This window comes from Phodopus roborovskii, unplaced genomic scaffold, assembly GCF_943737965.1.
Source record: "Phodopus roborovskii unplaced genomic scaffold, PHOROB, whole genome shotgun sequence".
Taxonomy (NCBI): domain Eukaryota; kingdom Metazoa; phylum Chordata; class Mammalia; order Rodentia; family Cricetidae; genus Phodopus; species Phodopus roborovskii.
Window position 1 is genome coordinate 6,399,548 of NW_026126646.1, and position 17,945 is coordinate 6,417,492.

General features: G+C 57.4%; 1 protein-coding gene across 1 annotated transcript in view; it reads right to left on the bottom strand.

Moving 5' to 3' along the window:
* Positions 1-751: 751 nt before the first annotated feature.
* Plch2 (phospholipase C eta 2) overlaps positions 752-17,945 on the bottom strand; it is a 76,489-nt gene continuing 59,295 nt past the window's right edge. Inside the window, exons 7-23 of the mRNA XM_051173811.1 lie at positions 17,783-17,876; positions 17,434-17,637; positions 17,070-17,190; positions 15,565-15,736; positions 15,121-15,228; positions 13,654-13,812; positions 9,943-10,041; positions 9,516-9,598; positions 8,387-8,484; positions 8,117-8,299; positions 7,785-7,892; positions 7,097-7,221; positions 6,934-7,018; positions 6,584-6,730; positions 6,276-6,355; positions 3,821-4,118; positions 752-2,242 (exon numbers count right to left, since the gene is read on the bottom strand). Of these exons, the coding sequence (XP_051029768.1) occupies positions 945-2,242; positions 3,821-4,118; positions 6,276-6,355; positions 6,584-6,730; positions 6,934-7,018; positions 7,097-7,221; positions 7,785-7,892; positions 8,117-8,299; positions 8,387-8,484; positions 9,516-9,598; positions 9,943-10,041; positions 13,654-13,812; positions 15,121-15,228; positions 15,565-15,736; positions 17,070-17,190; positions 17,434-17,637; positions 17,783-17,876 (3,462 nt within the window). The 3' untranslated portion in view covers positions 752-944. The remainder of the gene's footprint in view (positions 2,243-3,820; positions 4,119-6,275; positions 6,356-6,583; positions 6,731-6,933; positions 7,019-7,096; positions 7,222-7,784; positions 7,893-8,116; positions 8,300-8,386; positions 8,485-9,515; positions 9,599-9,942; positions 10,042-13,653; positions 13,813-15,120; positions 15,229-15,564; positions 15,737-17,069; positions 17,191-17,433; positions 17,638-17,782; positions 17,877-17,945) is intronic.

Genomic DNA, 17,945 nt, shown 5'->3' on the forward strand with positions numbered 1-17,945 from the left:
ACATGTCCAGTGCACAGCAGGTTAAGAAAGCAAGAGGTCTTACTGGACCCAAGACAAGAAGGCGCCGTCCCTGGCCTTGCTGAGCTCAAATAGTGTGAACAAGCCCTGCCCATGACGGGAAACCATTAGGGCAGAGTAGCCCTCCCCACAGGTATGTCTTTCCTTTCCTAGTAGTGCTGGGTGGAGCTCCCCTCAGTCAGGAGTGGGTTCGCAGGGCCCCAGAGACGCTAAGGCCTCACCATAGCAGCCACAGCTTTCCAGGAGGCGAGTGGGCCTGGGCCCACTTCTAAAGCTCCAGGGGCACAGCACCCACAGTGGGGGCCTTTGGCTGGGGGCTTGGGCATGCTCCCTGGAGGAAGGCGTTACCCTGGAGAATGGCTGCAGCAGCAGGGTGTGGCCCAGAAGGATTCTAGCAAGGTGAACCCACACAGAACAGGCCCAATGCATTTATTGGAGTTGTGTTCCCAAGTTTACACAGCTGCTGGGTGGTTTGTTCAGAACAAGCTGGATGCACAATGGGGTGGGGACAAGGACAAACGTCCTAGCAGTTGTGGGTGTGTCAAGAATTCTGGGAAACTGGCACAGAGCTGGTCAGAAAGAACACTCAGCACACACCACAGGGCCAACACCAGGTAGAACAGTGGGTGGGGGGGGGCTTGGACTCGTTTTAATGTATAAGTTTTGGCTCTAAAAATTTAAATATCTCTATATGTCTTAAAACGTGGAAACTGCCCGCTAGGACAGGTGGACAGTGGTGTTCCTTTCCAGGATCAGAGACAGGACAGCTAAGGTTGAGGGAGGAGGCAACTGGGCATCCCACAGACAGAGAGGGGGGCACAACAGCTTTGGGGACCCAGTGGCTTCATTTCCTGAGCAAAGGGTGGGTTGAGGCCAGCCTCCCCTGCAGGCAGTCACAGGGAAGGTACTGAGTGAGTCAGGCAGGGTCAGAGCCTGAGCAGCAGCCGGCCATCAGCAGCAGCACCACACACCTGCTCAGGGGCTCCTTTGGTAATCATTGGCACATCCACACAGCCCTCGTGGCCCGCAGAGCAGGCGCCCTCAGGGCTGCCCCGCTCCTCCTCTGGGGGACCTCGGGAGTCCAGGCCTCTTAGCCGCTGCTGGCGCTCCTGAGCTTGGCGAGCCCGGCTGGCGATAGCACGAACACGACTCTGGCTGCGAGAGGAGGGCCGTCTTAGGAAGCTGGGCCCCCCTACAGGCCCGTCCCCAACTGGCTCCAAGCTGGTGGGCGATGTGATGTCCCCAGCTTGCTGGAAGCCGGTGAGCCAGCGTAGCTGCTCTGTGAGGGCATCTGGCCGCAATCCGGGCTCCAGCGCCTGCTGCACCACGCCCAGGCTACAGTTCAGGCTGGTGGCGCTGCCCTGAAAGCTGGGGGCAAAGTCATCAGCCGTCAGGTCTCCCAGACTCTTGGACTTGGCAGACACTGGGCAGTCCTGCAGGCCTACCAAGGGGAGGTGATGCCAGGGTGGCCGTGGGTGGAGGCTGGTCAGCCGTGGGGCTAGAGGCCGGGGCTGCAGCTCGTCGGGTGCAGGAGGCAGCCCACCAGCAACCCGCAGGTTGGGGTTCGATTTGCTCTTGGTCACAGGAGGCAGGTCAGGGCGGGCAGCTGAGGCCAAGCAGGGTCGTGGGGTCAGGCGTCCAAGGGAGACCCCCGGAATGTTCTCTCGGCTGCGGCAGAGGCCCAAGCTGGGCAGTGAGAGGTCTATGACAGTGTCGCTGGATGACATGCTGGAGGACGAGGACACACTGTCCCGGTGACTGCCAGGCCCCAGGCGCTGCCATAACCTGTCAGTGCCCGTAGCATCGGAGTACACTGCAGGCGCGGGGGAGGGCTCCAGGGGCACCTGGCCCTCACTCTTAGCCCTTCTAACCACTGGCGGGGGGCCCAGGGCCCACGAGCGGCTCTTGCTGTCTGTCTGCCTGCTGGAGGTCCCCTCATGTGGGCCACTGGGGATCCCACCATTGTGTGGCTTTGGGGGTGGCTCTTCATTGTCCCTGTTGTCCCCAGTCCTGAGCTGGAGGGTTCCAAAAGGTCCCAGAGCTGTCCGCTGGGGGCTGGTCACTTTGGCTCCTGGTTCCACAGGGCACTGGGGCCCTTCCTGAGGAGGGCCTGTGGGGACAGCTGCCTGTAGTGAGGGGCCGGGGCCCGGGGCTGGTTCCTCCGCAATGGGTTCCAGGCTGCACAGGGGTGAGATGGGCCGCTGCAGGGGAAAGAGGCGAGTATCTGCGGGGAAAGTGGGATGGGAGGTGTGAGGCGCGGGGGGGAGGGGGGGACACGGACATAAATCCCATCATTGAGAGCTAATTCCTGACCCCTGGGCCAAGGGTAGGGCCAGCCCATCCCAAAGTATCCCAGCAGCAGCGGCAGCGAGATGTCTCCACGTATACGACCTAATGTGGCGCTCAGAGCACCCCTGCCCTGCTAAAGTTGGAGGAGTGGCGCCTGGACCCCCGCACAGGGCAAAGAGCAGGCCGGGCCTGCTCTCCCTTGGGCCGGGACAGCACGGGGACACACAGGGGTTGGGCCTATTACCTGGTACTCGCAGGTCTCAGTCCCTAACTATGGGAGCAGCATGGAGCAGGGACAGAAAGGAGAACACGGTCAGTCAGTGTCGGTGGGCTGGCAGAGGGACAGATGGGCGACGAGGCTGGGCAGGAGCAGCAGGAGGTGCAATGAAGGCAGGCAGGCAGACCCCCTCCCACCCCGGCTAAGGTAACCGGTTCCCCCTACTCCTGCTGATGAGCTCAGCCAAGGTGGCGGGTGGTCAGACGGGCGGGCTAAGGGCCACGTGGGCAGTGCGGGTCCCTGGGAGCTTCTCCCCTCAGCATTGTGTGCTCTGAGGCCCTGACCTCCAAGTTCTCAGCACCTGCTACCCTGGTCTCCGAGGAGACTCCAAGGATGCCCGCAGGAACCACCACCAGCAGCGGGCTTTCCTGAAGGGGCTGCAGGGCAGAGTAACCCTTGAATCTGGCCCTGGAGGGCGGCCTAGGAAGGCCATAGGGGAGCCCCAAGGCACCAGGGAAGCCCTTACCGAGGGCCGGCTGGACATCGTTGGGGTCCTCAGCAAGCAGCCCTCGGAAATGCCATGGAGGCTCAAACTCCCCTCTTCCCCATCCCTCCAGAGGTGCAGGGCCATTAGGGCAGAGGGGAGGGGTCTGAGGCAGACAGGCCACAGGTTAAGCTGATGAGCCAATGAAGCGCAGCCAGGGGAGCACAGCACGCACGGACGGGGACGGACGGACGGCCTAGCATGCCAGGTGTGTAGAGCACGGGACGCGGAGGAGCGGCAGGCCTTACCGGTGGAGAACATGGGGGAATGACTCCTGATCTCCTCCAGCTTTTGAACGAACAAGGCGTTCATCTCTCCCTGCAGCGCCCCCTGCTGCCTGTGAGCACCCTCTGGCTGGCCGGGGGCCACCTTGGGGCTGCAAGGGCTGCCTGGGCTGCTGGAGTCCGAGGACACAGAGCCGCTGCCTGGGCCCTGCCGCCGAGCCCTAGGACCCTTGGGGGCCTCTCTGCTCCTCCCTGGGGTGGCTCGAGTGCTCAGGCTGCAGCAAGGGCCCCCCAGTGAATCTACCCGGGCCCGGGGTTGCTGGCTGATGGCCACGAGGCTGCCCGCAGTCCCCGGGCTGGGTGGCTGCTCCCTTCGCAGGCCCTCAAAGTCCATACCGGTGCAGGAGCCCACCACACACTTCATGCATGTGGCGGCCATCCCCGCAGGTCCAGGGCCTTCGGGGACATGTGGGGACCGCACCTGTGCCGTGGTTGTCTCTTCGGTTGCTTCTCTTGCTGGTGCCTTACCTCGGGGGCTGCTGCTGCCTGGTTTCTGTTGAGTAGGGGCCTCCAGAGCTGGGTTGGGGCTAGGGGGCGCCACATCATCAGCTGCCCCCTCCGAACCCGCGTCCTGTGTGCCCAGGGCCAGCTCTGGGAAGCCCTTGCGACTTGGCTTCTGGCTCTTGGTTGGGGCACTGGCTGTGCGCCGCAGGAGCCTCTGGCTAACGGAGGGCCGGGGCAGGGGCCGCCCAGCAGCATGACTGTCCAGAGAGCCTGGCTTTGGGCCGCGGAGGAACAGACCTTTTAGACCCAGAGTCTGCTTGACCTGCAAGGAAAGGAGCCCACATAGCCGGTGCCTGGCCCACCTGGCCTAGGTGTGGCTGTCGTGGAGAACTGGTTCTCCAGGGGCTCAGCCTGTGGGTGCCATGGACTGCCACAAGAGCATGTTGAAATGCCATATTTAGGGAACAGGGTTTACTGGCAACTCTACCAAGGGCAACAGGATGTCACCCTTCAGACTATAAATGTGTCCCTAGAGGGAGGCTGAAGAACATACTCATGTTATCTGAAGGGCAGGCCTCAGGCCACCCACTTGTCCCAGCCTTGAGGAATTGAGGGCTGTGGCCCCAGCTTTGGGGAGAAAGAAATGTTGGGTACTGTTGTCTCTGTGGGTCACACTCACCCTCCCTGTGCGTCAGCAGCCTGGAAGACCTGCCCTCCCTTGGGCTCTGCCTCTCTACTTCTCAGGTATTTCTCCTGCCTTCTAGGGGGCCGCCTTTCTAGGAAACCTCCTTGAAAGCCCCCCAGGCAGACTCCTCCAGGCTGGCTCGCACTCTGGCCCCATGAGTCCCTGAAGCCCTCAGCTGGCTCAGCGTTTGACCAGGACCAGGCCACAGCCAAGTCCTGCCCACTGCCACCCTGCATTCCCCTCTGCATAGGTCACCGCTGGAGAGGATATGCAGCTACCTCTTAGGAGGGCAGAGGCCTTAGGGGTCCTCACATGCCATACACATCCCGACACCGCCCACCATCCCCCCAAGATGGGCCGTGCTCGTGCGTTGGAGCAGCCCAGGTCCTGGCGGCCAGGGACCCTCTGCGGAGGCAGTAATATGGCTAGCGCTTGAATCAGATTCCTGATTCAAGATCCCAAATCCAGTGCAATTGGGTCAACATGGTTGGAAAGCCATTTAGAAGGAGATCCAGGATTTCGTGCTGGAGTGCCTGCTGGGTAACCCCCCGCCCCAGCTCAGACCCTGGCATGGACTGTGGAGAGAGCTAGACTGGCTGAGAACTGACAGTGCAGACAGACGGGAGGGAAGGGACGGACAGGAAAGGAGCTGCAAGGCTGTGCAGAGAGGTACAGTGGGCCGGGAAGGGCAGAGGGTGGGTAGGGCAGGCCCTTGGCTTTGGCCGAATCCTGGATCTGCCTCGTAAATGCCACTCTCTGGCTGAGGATGGCCCAGGGAACCCCAGAACTGTGTCATGATCCATGTCACATGAGCTGACAAGTCTCCAAAATGCTACCAAGAATCACGGATGCTAATGGGCGCGGCCTGGCATGCAGGTGGGGCGGCGGGCTACACCATCCCGCGGCGCCGGGTACCTTTGAGACTCCTAACAAGGCTGAGCTTCTAAAAGTAGACTTGGGACATAGAGAAAGCCCACTGCAAGACCAAAGAGACAAGAGTGAAGGCAGGTGAGGTGGCCATGGTGGCCAGAACAGGGCCTACCCAGCCCTTGGCCCTCAGAGTCAGGCAGGCACGGGATAGATGGACGGGTGGCGTCACAGAACAGCACACCAGCAGTGCCTCTAGGCCCATGGTGCTACAAGAGAGTCAGTGCTGGGCCCCGCAGGACCCACTCACTGTGTGGTTAGAGTTCCTGAAGGGTTGGTTGCACCAGATTGTACACTAAGGGTGCATCTGACCCCACTTAGAACCCAGACAGCTGGACTCCACAGGTCGAGAACACTTCCTGCTCTGGCCTGGGGCAGGGCTCATGGGATGGGGGTCCAGGGGCCAGGTAGTGGAAAAGTACAGGTAGACCCCTCTCTCAGGAGACAGGAGGCAGAGAGATGAGATGGACACTCAGGACAAAATGCCACGGGGAAGGCCATGGTGCTCCGTCCCCATGCCGAAGGGCCAAGCAATCAGTGCTCCCAGATGTACAGGGCATAGGAGGCCACCGAGGGAAACTGAGACTAGCTCTGGCAATAGATGGAGGGCAGAGACATAGACACCAGGGAATTCCATCCCAGGACAGGGACGGTTGGTGCGCTTGAATGCCCAAACTCCCTCGGGACATGAAGGCAGCTTTGGTAGGCTCCAAGGCCAACATCTCCCCCTATAGCCCCCATCAAAGACTGAAGAAGATGCCCAGAGAGGCGAATGCCAGGCCCTAGTCCCAGAAGGGGATTGGGCGGGAGCAAGGGGCTGGTATTATCCTTGCTGTGGCTACAGGAGGCCTGGGAGGCAATACTCACCTTACCACTGATGTCATTGACAGCCACATGCACAAAGATAGAGGCTTCTTCCATCCCTTCTAGGTACACATGACGATAGCCTGGAGCAATAGGGTCACCGGTCATCAGAGTCCCCACCTCTCCTTACCCCGCCAACTCTCCTCAAAGGCCTGCAGGCCTTGAGTAGGACCAGAGAGCCTCCTACTCATAAGTGGAGGAGGCTGAGTCCTGTTTCTGTGCTCTCAGCAAGTGAGGAGCTCCTGGGGAGCTCCAGTGGGGTCGCCAGTAAGTGCCGAACCTCCCTCCCCCAGCCTGGGCCTCTTCCCTACCTGGCATCATGCTGCTGAAGGCCAGTGTCCTCTGGCCAATGAAGTCACGCCCAATGGGGTCATGGTCCCAGACGAGGAAGCGCACCAGTGCGATCTCGGGCATGTGCACGGTGAACACCAATGTCTCCTCCCACATGGGGTTGAATCCTGGAGAGAGCAGGGACGGAGTCAGCAGGTCAGAAGCTGGAACCACTGACTGGCACCTAAGGGGCCCCAGAGTGGACAGGACACTGGGCGCCCGGCAGGTGGCCCTGGCCGCTTTCTCTAGGTCAGGCTGCCATCTCCCACGTGGGGCCTGTGGACACACACTGGCATCTGGTGCCCTCGCCCACTTTGACCAGAGCCCTCACCGTTGTCGTCCACCACGCGTGTCTGCTCCTTGCTGCAGTCCACAGGGAGCCCGATGACCTCCACCTCCACGAAGGGGTCGATGATCTGGGGACAGTGTGAGGGGTGGCAGCAGGGCCCTGGGCCCTCTCACCACCCACCCCGCTTACGTGGGCTTGGTCTTACCTCCCCACGGTCACCCAGCACGGAGTCCCGTGGCTTGGGCAGCTGCTGGCCACTGATGATCCTCAGGGCCAGCTGCTTCTTGAGCTGCCCAGGCAGGGGGTCCTCGGAGTTGGGGTTGAAGACGCCTGAGAGAACACAGGCGTTGGGCACACACAGGTTACGGCGCACCCCTCTACCTACTGGTCTGTGGGGCTCTGGTGTAAACGGCCCCAGGGAACAGTCTGAAAGCTTTGGCCAGCAACGGGACAGCTGTGTCGAAGTGGGGGCAGGCGACCCCGGTCATAGGGTCGGTGGGCGCCAGGCTCTCTGGACAGTCATGCTGCAGACGTCAAGGGCGTACTGTGCAGTGAGTCGCAGCTCAATGCAACCAAGAGAGGCACCCAGAAGACTGCACGTGGAAGCCTGCACAGCACACGCCCGGGAGAGTGAATCCTGTGGGCGGCTCCCGGGCAGGGGCCCATCGGGGACTGAGGTCCAGCACCTGGGCCTGCATCTCCTACAGCACCACCAGGGCCCCAGACAAGCCCAGCCCCTGAATTTCACGCAGTCTAGAGCCCAGGGCCCAGCAGAGGGGCTCCCTGAATCCCCGCCCTCAGGCCCTTGGCATAGTTAGGAGTTGCTGCACCCCCAGAAGGGTAGCTAACCCACTCTACCCTCCCCTCTGTTCACCCCAGCCTGAGCCCCTTACCCTGGCACATGCACTGGGGTTTGAGCACGTAGCCACAGCCACCGTTGGCACTGAACTTGGCCCTGTTCAGCTGCAGCATCCGCCCCTCCGACTGGTAGTTCAGGGCAACTGAAGGGGAGGCAGAAGCCCGCGCACGCAGGTCAGAAGTGTTCACACACTGCTCTGCGTGAGTTCTGGGCCTGGAAGCCCAGCATTATGTACCAGCAGTGCAGGGACAGACAGGGTGTCTCTCGTGCCGCCCTGGGGTCTGAAAGGCCCCACTCTGGTTGCCAAAGGCCTTCGGGAGATGCCCTCATCACCCGCCCCACCCTGCACCACACGCCTGCACGCACCCATCTGGCAGCCGGCGTTCCAGAAGGGTTGCGGATTGTAGTTGCTGGAGTCCACACGGTAGGAGGAGGGGTATATGCGCGAGAGCTGGTGCTGGTTGAAACGCATGTACTGGGCAGGCTTCTGCTGCAGGATCTGGTGGGCCTTGGTCTCACTGAAGGACGACACCTGCCAGCTAGACGCCACTGGGGTGCAGACCATCCAGGCGTGAGCACACACCACCTGCACCCCACAGCCGACCTGCCTGGCCCCACCCTCCACGTGGCCCTCACCCTCCGTTTCCACGTCATGGCTGCCCACAGACTTGGTATATTTCACTAGGTCCGAGAGGGCTCGTGACAGCTTCATGGTCTTCTTTTGCCGGACAGTCCTACGAGGGTGTGGCAGGGCTACTCAGGACCCCGGGGCTACGTCCCTCCCATCCGGTCCCAGCCAGCCTTCCTGTTCTTCGACTCAGGCTCCAGGGCCTGTACAGGTCCATCTGCTCCCCAAATCACATGTCCCAGGCAACCTGGGACTTGTAAACAATAGTTAAGGTTCATTGCACCCCCAGCAGGCAAGGACCCCACTCTAGCCTTCCAGTGTCCTGGTAGCTCAGTCTTCTCTGTTCCAAGTACCTACCACCCTGATAGTCAAGGTAGTTTCACAGTAGGTGGGGACAGGGGTCACCCCTGTCAGTGATGAGGCCCTGGGAATGGGCCGCTATGAAGCTTTCAGGGGATTTTGGAACAAGGACCCTGTGTGCCCTGAGCACGTATGAGATCAGGGCTGGGGATGCCTGCCTAGCCAAGGGGTCCTCTGAGGAGTACGGGCTTCTGGAGGGTTCTGGGCAGGAGGGAAACTAGAATGACTAGTCATGGAAAAGAGCTAGGCCAGCGACGGTGTCTTAGCAGTGTGCCGTGGCAGATTGCAGACACAGAAGGGTGGGGAGAGGCTGGCTGTGATGCAGAAAGATAGAGGCAGACAGGAACAAGGCCTGGGAAAGAGAAGGGGGGGGGGCGCCCACTGTGGGCAAGATGAGCTCCAAGATCGACTAGTAGGCGTGAGACCCTAGTGAACGCTCTGAAGGTGCTGTGGACAGCAAGTGAACACCAGCAGAGGGGCACGCGCATGGGGTGTGGAAGGCACAGAGATAGACAGGCATTGCCCTGGAGGAAATGCATAGTTTGGGGCCTTGGGAAGAGGAGGCGGGAACTGAGGTCTGGTGGGTCAGGCAGTGTCTATACCCAGGGGACTCTGAGGGAGCCTTAAGACCAGCGCCCCCTGCCCTTGCACCTGAGCACTGCTAGGCTGACCCTGTGCTGTTCATCCCGGCTGCCTGGACAACAGCTTCGTATGCTCACACACACTCACTCTCACACACACATACACACACGCTCACACACTGGGGAGGGCACTGACCCTCGGCTCTGGCTTCCTGGGGAGTCCAAGTTCTCGTCCCCCTCTTCCACGCTGGCCACCTTCTTTATCTTGCTGCCTTTTTTCTGTACAGGGAGGTACGATTGTGACCTGAGAAGCTTGTGGGTTGAGCCAGGACATGAAAAAGGACAGGACGTGCAGGGCAGAGGCCATCTGCCCAAGGTTCCTGAGTTCCGACCCAATTGGGCCCGCAGAGCCCTGCAGTGCCCTGGCCCTGGGGAACTCCTCTTAGACAGTCCTGGGATATAGCTGAATCGTAGACGGTGGCCAATGTGGGTCAGGGGAGGGCAGCAGCCAGAGGTCCTGACCTTGGAACCCCGAACCCAACCACAGCTAGCAAACGGTACAGGGATCAAAGTAGCACCAGATGGGACCCACCCCGTCCCGCCAGCCCAGGACCTCTGTTCACCTTGCGCTTGGAAAAGCTGCTCATGATGAGACGGCTATTCCGCCGGCTTCCGCTGGTGTCCTCTCCGGACTCCACATCCTCCTCCACCTTGCTCTGACCCTGAGAGGCAGACAGAAGTTGAACCCAATCTCTGACCAGTCAAGGAGGGCAGGCCAGCTCCCTGGTGTCCCCCAGGAGGCCTTTCTGGGGGAAGTAGGACTGACCAGGTCTGAGAGCAAGGCCCTGATCTGGGAGCCAAGCACAGCTACCAGGAAGATGGCTGAAGAGCTGGACTCGTGTCAGAAGCAGCATTTACTCATATGCCCACACCAGCTTCCCGTGATCTGTGGTTTTAAACTCAAGTAACCAGTTCCAAACTCCTTTATCATGGATGCAGACTGCATAATAAGTGCATCTGGAATATTCTTCAGCTGAGTCTACTTACATAATCCCCCCCCTTTTTTTTAAAGCCCTGATGTCCCAGCCTATTTCTGCACAAATTAGGTGAATAATCCCAGGTCCAGCTAAGTGAGGGACTATGCTGCGCACTTGCGCACTACGGCAATCACCACCCACTCCCCACAGCTCTTGCACAGACACCTGGAAACTCAGGAGAATTCTAGTCTCTATCAGACACACTAGAGTAGAGGAGATCCCTACTAGAGGCTGTTAGTAAGAGAGATGTGCAGCACGTGCCCCTACACTATACATGTGAGAACTGTCCACATATCCCTCTGTATGTCCCATACATGCACGATCCTATCTGCACACAGCATGGACAGCCCCGCACACTTGCCCACGGACACTCCTATAATGCATGTAGATCTTCATATACTATAGACACCTCCACACACCAGGGACATCTGAACACAGCATGGACCCTTACACACACAAGGATCCCTACACACACCTCGGTCCCCTGTACACACTGTAGACTCCTGCACATATTGTGGACTCCTGTATACACTGCACACACACACACACACACACACACACACACACACACGTAAGCGCCCCTGCATACATCATGGACACTTACTGTAAAGAGCTTGCTTTAGTCCCTGACCACAGAGAACTCTTAGTTCTCTGCCGCCATCTCAGAAGACAGCGGTGTCTTTCCATGATCTCTTCTGCCTAAGCTACTCTGCCTTCATCACCAAGCACCACACCCTGCTGCTGATCTTACATCTTACTGATGTGGCAGTGGTCTGAAGCTCCCGCCAGCTGCCTTCACACTGAATTCCCTCTCTACCCTCTTGGAGGGCCAGGACCTGATGTGGCTGGCCCTTCCTCATACCCAGAGTGGCCCTGTGGCCATGTCAGCCAGGCTCTTCCAGCCCATAGACTTCCAAGGTCCAGAGCCAGAGGCAGATTCCCAGCGTGTGAGGTACCAGTTTACCTGTGCCCTGCATACCCTTCCGTTAGCCTATCAGCCCTCAGTGATGATAGTTTACATTTTCCTGTCAGTTTGGGAATGTGCACTCCTGTGTTGGGAACCTCATGAGGCTGACGTGTTTCTAACTTCTTTAAGTTACTCTTCAAAACATTGCCACCACTGTACCCTGGATGACCAAAATACACACACAAATTAGGAGAAGTCCACACCGCCCACCGTGAGATGTGTGCTCATCAGCCACAGTTCACACACGAGGTTAGAAGCCGCCATCAGCCCCAAAGTGCAATCCACATGTGGCTAGACCTGGCCACCCTCGGGGGCCATGGGCAGCTTGTCATGGGCTAAGTTCGAGGCAAAGTCACATAGGCAGCATTGGGGATGTCCTCTCCACAGACAAGGCCATTGGCTAAGCCTCCATCCTCAGCAGAAAACTTTCTGGGGCCAACCTGAGGGGCAGGGACGCAGTGGCCCTGTTCTGTACCTTCTGGAGCTGTTTATCGCTAACGTGTGTGTGTGTGTGTGTGTGTGTGTGTGTGTGTGTGTGTGTGGCGGGGTCCTTCTTTCCCTCTCCACTTGGGTTCACATGTATTCCCAAATCCTCCTGCTGTCTCACAAGAGCACCTGAGCTGGGCCTCATGTCCTCAAGGTTCGCACGCAGAGAGAATGATACCTAGCCCAGAGAGTTAAAAAGAAAAAAGAAGAAAAGGGCCAGAATGACTCATGGCAGGAGCACGGTACTCACCCCTCCATCTGGGTTACGCGCCAAGAAGCTCCCTGGCTGGTCAGGGCCTCACGCTACAGTTCTTCAAGCCCCTAGCTCAGCAAACTTCATTATGTGCGCCCTTTCTGTTTCTCTCTTGCAGGCTGTCAGAGACAGCCTGATGATACTGTCCGGCTGGAGGGTCCAAGCTTCTCCTCCAACCTGGGTATCTCAATAAAGGAGCTCCTCCTCCTCCCCTTCCCCTCCTCCTCCAAGATGTTTTCTCTGAGCACAGCTATTCACACACGATGATAGCAGGGGTCAAAGCTGTGCTGCTATTCCCAGGTGTCCCTCTTGTTGGCCAAGGAAAGCAAAGATCCTGTTAACCCTCACCAGGGCTGGGCCAGTTTCAGGGCCCCACCTCCACTCAGCCTCTGCTAACAGAGGCTGGGCAATGCGCATCAGGCGGGCTACACTCTCCTGCCCGAATGTCTGGGAGCTAAAAAATAAAGAGGAGGCTAGCTGCACAGGACCTGTGTGAGCCACCTGCACAGAGCCATCATATCAGCTATGCTGAGCCCTCCAGTGTTTGTGGGCGGAAACAAACGCGCCTCTAAAAATACAGCGGGAGAGGACCCTGTTCATCCAGGAGAGGCCTCCTTCCGGCCCTCCCAAGAGCCTTGGAAACAGCAAAAAACGTGAGCCAGTGCCACAGGAAGGAGGGCAGGGGAGGGAAGGCTCCCAGGCAATGGGAGCTGCTCCAGCCATCATCTCACCCTGCAGATGTGAGACCAGCTGCCCAACCTGCCACAGCCACCACAGCCAGCTGCTGTGTGGGTCGTTCACCCATGCCTTGTTAGTGTGCACATCCTGCAAGCTTGGCCTGCTGCTGCCCACCACAGGTGCACTGACTGTGCGGTCTGGCCCAGCCTGTCTGGCACCTGCCTTCACCCCATCACACCTGCCAGGACAGACTCTGAAGGCCATTCCCTCTCTATTTCCCCACATTATCTGCGACTTGCTTCAGATAGTGGGCAGCTCCCAGGACTGACTGGGCCCTGAGATCCTGATGACCACCCCTCCATCATCCATGAAATCCTCACCAAGGTAGTCAATGCTCAAAGCCCCTCCAAGAGAAGTTATAGGTCCCCAAGGGACTGCTTGCCCACACACAAATACTGTGCTGGCGTTCATGAGTGTGCACAGGAATGTATACAGGTGTGTGAACATGTGTAAGTGTTGTACAGACACGTGCAGAGGAGTGTGCATATATAGATGTGTGTAGGTATGTGCACATGCATGAGTGTTGTGTAGTATGAGCACATAAGCAGGCATATGTACCTGTATGCATATAGGTGTATGTGCAGAGGTGTATGTGTATATGGGTGTACATGCAGGTATGTATGTACGTGTGCAAGTGTTGTGTATGTGTGTGTTTAGATGCAGGTATATGCATGTACTAGGATGTGCACAGGTGCAACTGTGCTCACAGGTGTGTATATGGATAGCTTTACAGATGTACCTATGCATATTAGTGCCTGTATGTGTGTGTACATCTACTACCATGCACTCTGGGGCCTCTCCCGGCCCGCAGACGAGCTGTTGGAGGAGCATGTGTCAGCAACATAGGTCTCACCTTCTTGGCCTCTGCTTTATGTGCAAGCTTTCCAGACGGGGACAGCGTGGAGACAACGAAGTCATTCGGGTCTTCACAGTCACGGATCTTTGACTCCTTGATCAGAGAGTCCAGCTTCTTCTTAGCGATGTTTTCCACACGCTTCCGATTGGTGGAGGCCTGCCACGCCCAGAGGTTAGTCCATTGGTATCTGTCCCCATCCCAGTGAGCAGCAGAAGGGGTAGCTGTCATAGTCCCTGTACATGCCCTGTGATTCTCAGTGCAGAGGCTGTGATTTGCCCCTGGGGAAGCTATGAACGGCACTAGAACCCAGACGCATGTGGTCCCTAGAATAGTGCGGTTCTGCCTGGGGGACCTCAGGGGGAGGAGGATGGGACATCACAAAGATAGCATAGGATCTGAGGCCCATACACTGGCCACCATACGTGTTGAGCAGTCAGCAGGGACAGGGATACTTTGGAGAACCCTTTAACCCTGGCTGGGTGCGCTCTCTGACAAAATAAGCCAGCCCAGTGAGGCACTGATGACTTGGGAGTGCTCGAGGGACATCAGGACTCCCTGGGTGCTCAGGACGGAGTGGCATTTAAGGGATGTCACAGCCGTAAGTTCTGTCACCATCCTGGGCCAGCCAGAGATATGTGTAGATACACCCAAATTAGGACGGATCTGCTGTCTCAGGGCTTTCTAAAACAATTAGCCAGCTCTGGCCCGGAGGCCTCCTGCACAATTATTTTCCCATCTGACGACTCCTCGGGGAAAAATGAAGTCGTCCCTGCTCCACAGCCCCCGAGAGCAGAAGATGAGCAGTACCCAGAAGAGAGACGTCGGCTACAGAACCGGCTTGGCTCAGCTCCCCCAATCCCACATATAGAGGCTCTTACAGACGACTCAGGCTCCCTCCACAGCCCCAGCCCTGGGCCAGACCAGCTGCAGTAAAGATAACAGGAGGCTCTGTGGAAGTGACCACTAGAGGGGCCTGCCATACAGGCGATCTCAGCACTGGAGTTGGCCTTGAAGTTGGTACGGGTTGGTGCTGGGCATAGGGTGGCTGGGCACGACTACCCAGAGTTCAGCCAGGAAACTGAGGTGCTCTGAGTGAAAGCAAGCGGAACCCAGAGTGCACCCCCTACTCCTGCTCAGTGCTGCCTGCACTCACTGGAGGGCCAAGAGGACCAGCTCAGCATCGTAGACAAAACCCAAGTCAGCTTACCTGTGTGGCTAGCATGCTGGTTGGACATGAGGTTCATGTCTCTTATACGGAAGGCAAAGCAGGCAGAGGAACAACCACCTCAGAAGCTAGGCAGCTTTGCACACCACATCAGCATTTACCTTATGTCCATCCCCCCCCCCTTCCCCCAGCTGTTACTCTTCCTAACTCATCCTGGCAACCAGGACAAGAAGCTGCTTTTGGGGACTCCAGACTTCCCACCCTTAGGACCTCCATAAGAGCCTCTGGCTCCCACTCACATCCCCATTGAGGAGCTTGCAGTCATCATCGATCTCATCGGCACTGTCCTCATCAGATACCTCGCCTTCTTCTGCATCCTCGCTGATGGTGGCAGGGAGCTTCTTCCCCTGGAGGGGAAGAGGTAGATAATGGGAGAAGCCATGAAGGGAGAACAGGAATCTAGCTGCTGGCACCCACTAGGAACAGCTGCAATAGGGAGGTGGGGGTGGGGGTGGGGGTCTTTCTCAAGCTCCTTCTTGGAATCTCAGGCCATAAGGTGGGTTGTAGTTGTACAACCAGACCAGCCACTGTTGTAGCAGCGGCATACAAGGGAAGTAGCTCAAGACGGTATGGTCACCCCAAGAGTGAGTGCCACCCCCTCCCCAAATCTGCCTAAAGATACTGTCATTCTCCAGCTTGGCTCTAGGCCAGAGCCGTCCTAATGACGGTCCCGGAAAAGTCACCTTCACCAGGATCTTGCCCTTGAGCATCTGTGGAGAAGGGAGCATGGTGGCATCCTCACTGCTCACTGAAGACAGGTCCAACTTGTCCCCAAGGATATCCGTCAGATACTGGGCCATCTTCTTCTGCTGAACAACACTGCAGTGGTTCTCAATGGACAGGATCACTGGGTACCTGTGTTACCAAGACAAGATGAGTCAGGAGGGGCCCAGAGCATGACCAGGCCTTACAGCTACAGATATACAGGCCACCTATACCTTTGAATGACGGTATTGGTAATTAACTAATTAGGTAAAAGAGCTGCCAACTGCTCTAAGAGGTGACACACCAATAACGTTGAAAAGCACATAAGTGGGTAGTAAAGGAACTGAGAAATTTTAGGGACAAGTAAAGAAAGCATGAGAAAAAAGAAAAAAAAAAAAAAAAAACCAAAAACCCAAAAACCAAAACAAAGGCAATCGTAAACTCCAGGAAAGTATAAAGATGGTATCTGAAAACAGTCCCTGGTTTGAATATAGTGTGTATTAAATAACGTAGAATAATGAATAAACTGTGAAAGACACAATCTTGTTGAACTAGACAGTGGACGGTTCTGGGGTGCTGGCAGTGGCCCCACGGAGGAGACCCAAGCCGGACATGTGAGCCCAACAGTTGTTACCGGCTCGGTGTAGAATGAAGAGTGTGGGGTGGAGCTTTTTGAATGCTTCTGCTCTGTTTACTCATGCTGCTTATTTTTAACGATATGTATATACATCTGACTTTGATTTTTTTTACCAAAAGGCAATCGTGATCTGTTTAGAAAATGCCAGTGCCCAGAACGAGAAATAGCCAGTCATGTGATCTGGCAAGGGCAAACAGTGAGTAGGGAAAAAGTATTTTTCTCCTCATTTCTCAGACAAAAGACAGGTCCCCGAGGGGAACACTGTACCTGGAAAGACCGTGCTGGCTCACAGAGACACCCCCCTGTCAGTTACAGGACATCTGCACATCCCAGCTGCCCCTGAGCTGCAACATGTCCTCAGCCACAATCCCGAGAGCCTTCTAGCCCTGAAACTGCTTCTGTTTCCTAAATCCACCTGGCTCCCTGTTTCACCAGCCCCTTCCTTACTTCAGAGTTTTGTTTTGCCAAGGTAATGTCTTCTATTTCCAGACACCAAATTGGATTCTTTCTCAACAGCATCTACAGCCACAGCTGAGTGACAGCAAATTGAGTCTGGACATAGAACGTCTTCCTGGGAGGTAGTTAGTGCTTGGGCCATCACTTCCATGGGTGGCTGAGACCAGGGAATGCCATCAAGTTTGTGTGGATAGGCTCCAGGCACATGGTCACCCTGCTTTACCTAACCTTTCTTACACATACTTACACATACTATAATCCCCCACCCCGCCCCTGCCGTGGCTCGATTCCCTCTCCGCAAAGAACAATCTCTAAACAGTCACTGCCCACTGGGAAACACAAGGGGAGGAGAGAATCCCTGCTGGCCCCCCAGGAGACCTGGCCACTCACTCATTCTTGATGAAGGCGTATTTGTTGATGGTTTCAATGACATCTTTGAAAAGTATCTTGGAGGTCAGTGTGTAGCCATGGTGCACGATAGGCTCCCCATCGGGCCCGTCCCAGCAGTCCACTGTAGGCAAGCAGACCCTGGTTAGCCCAAGGGGCTTGGCTGTGTGAGGCTGGGGAGGCTGAGTCCCTGGACTCCAACCCAACAAGGGGGTCTGTCCTCTCAGTGATGCAAAAGGGGACCCTGCTAGAGCCCCACCCCCACCCCCTGTGGCTCCTCAAGCCCAGCCCATTTCCTGAAGGAGGTGCCACCCGCAGCCAGGACTGGACCTGTGTGCCGGAGGGCCCAGAGCCCGGGCATGCTTACCCTCCACACAGCGGCAGCCGGCCTGCAGGACCCAGGCATACATATCCACCCGAGACTGGGACACGAGCTGGTCGCCCACGAGGTAGGTGTTGTGGGATGATGTGATGAAGTAATGGCTCAGGGGCCGCGTCATGTCTTGGTGCACTCCGTGGTGTTCAGGGTTGAAGATGTCCCCAGCGGGGCTCCTCGTGTAGTTGGTGAAGCCTGCAGTGTAGGCGGCATTCTGTCACTGGGCTCGGCTCACAGCTACCTGCCCCACAGGTAGAGCCCCCTGTCCCGGCATGCAGCTGCCCCCATTAGTTTCCGATAACCCCTCACAACAGCTGGGCTGAGGGAAGCACCCACTCACCGTCGATGCCCAGCACCCCCTTGCTCTTATTTTCGGGGCAAGGTTCAAACTGCTCGATGATATTCTGGCAGCTCTCAAGTGTCACGCCATTCATCTAGGCCAGAGCAGAGGCGTGAGCCCAGGGTACCTTCAGGCAGTGTCCTCCCCAACCCCCACCATCACC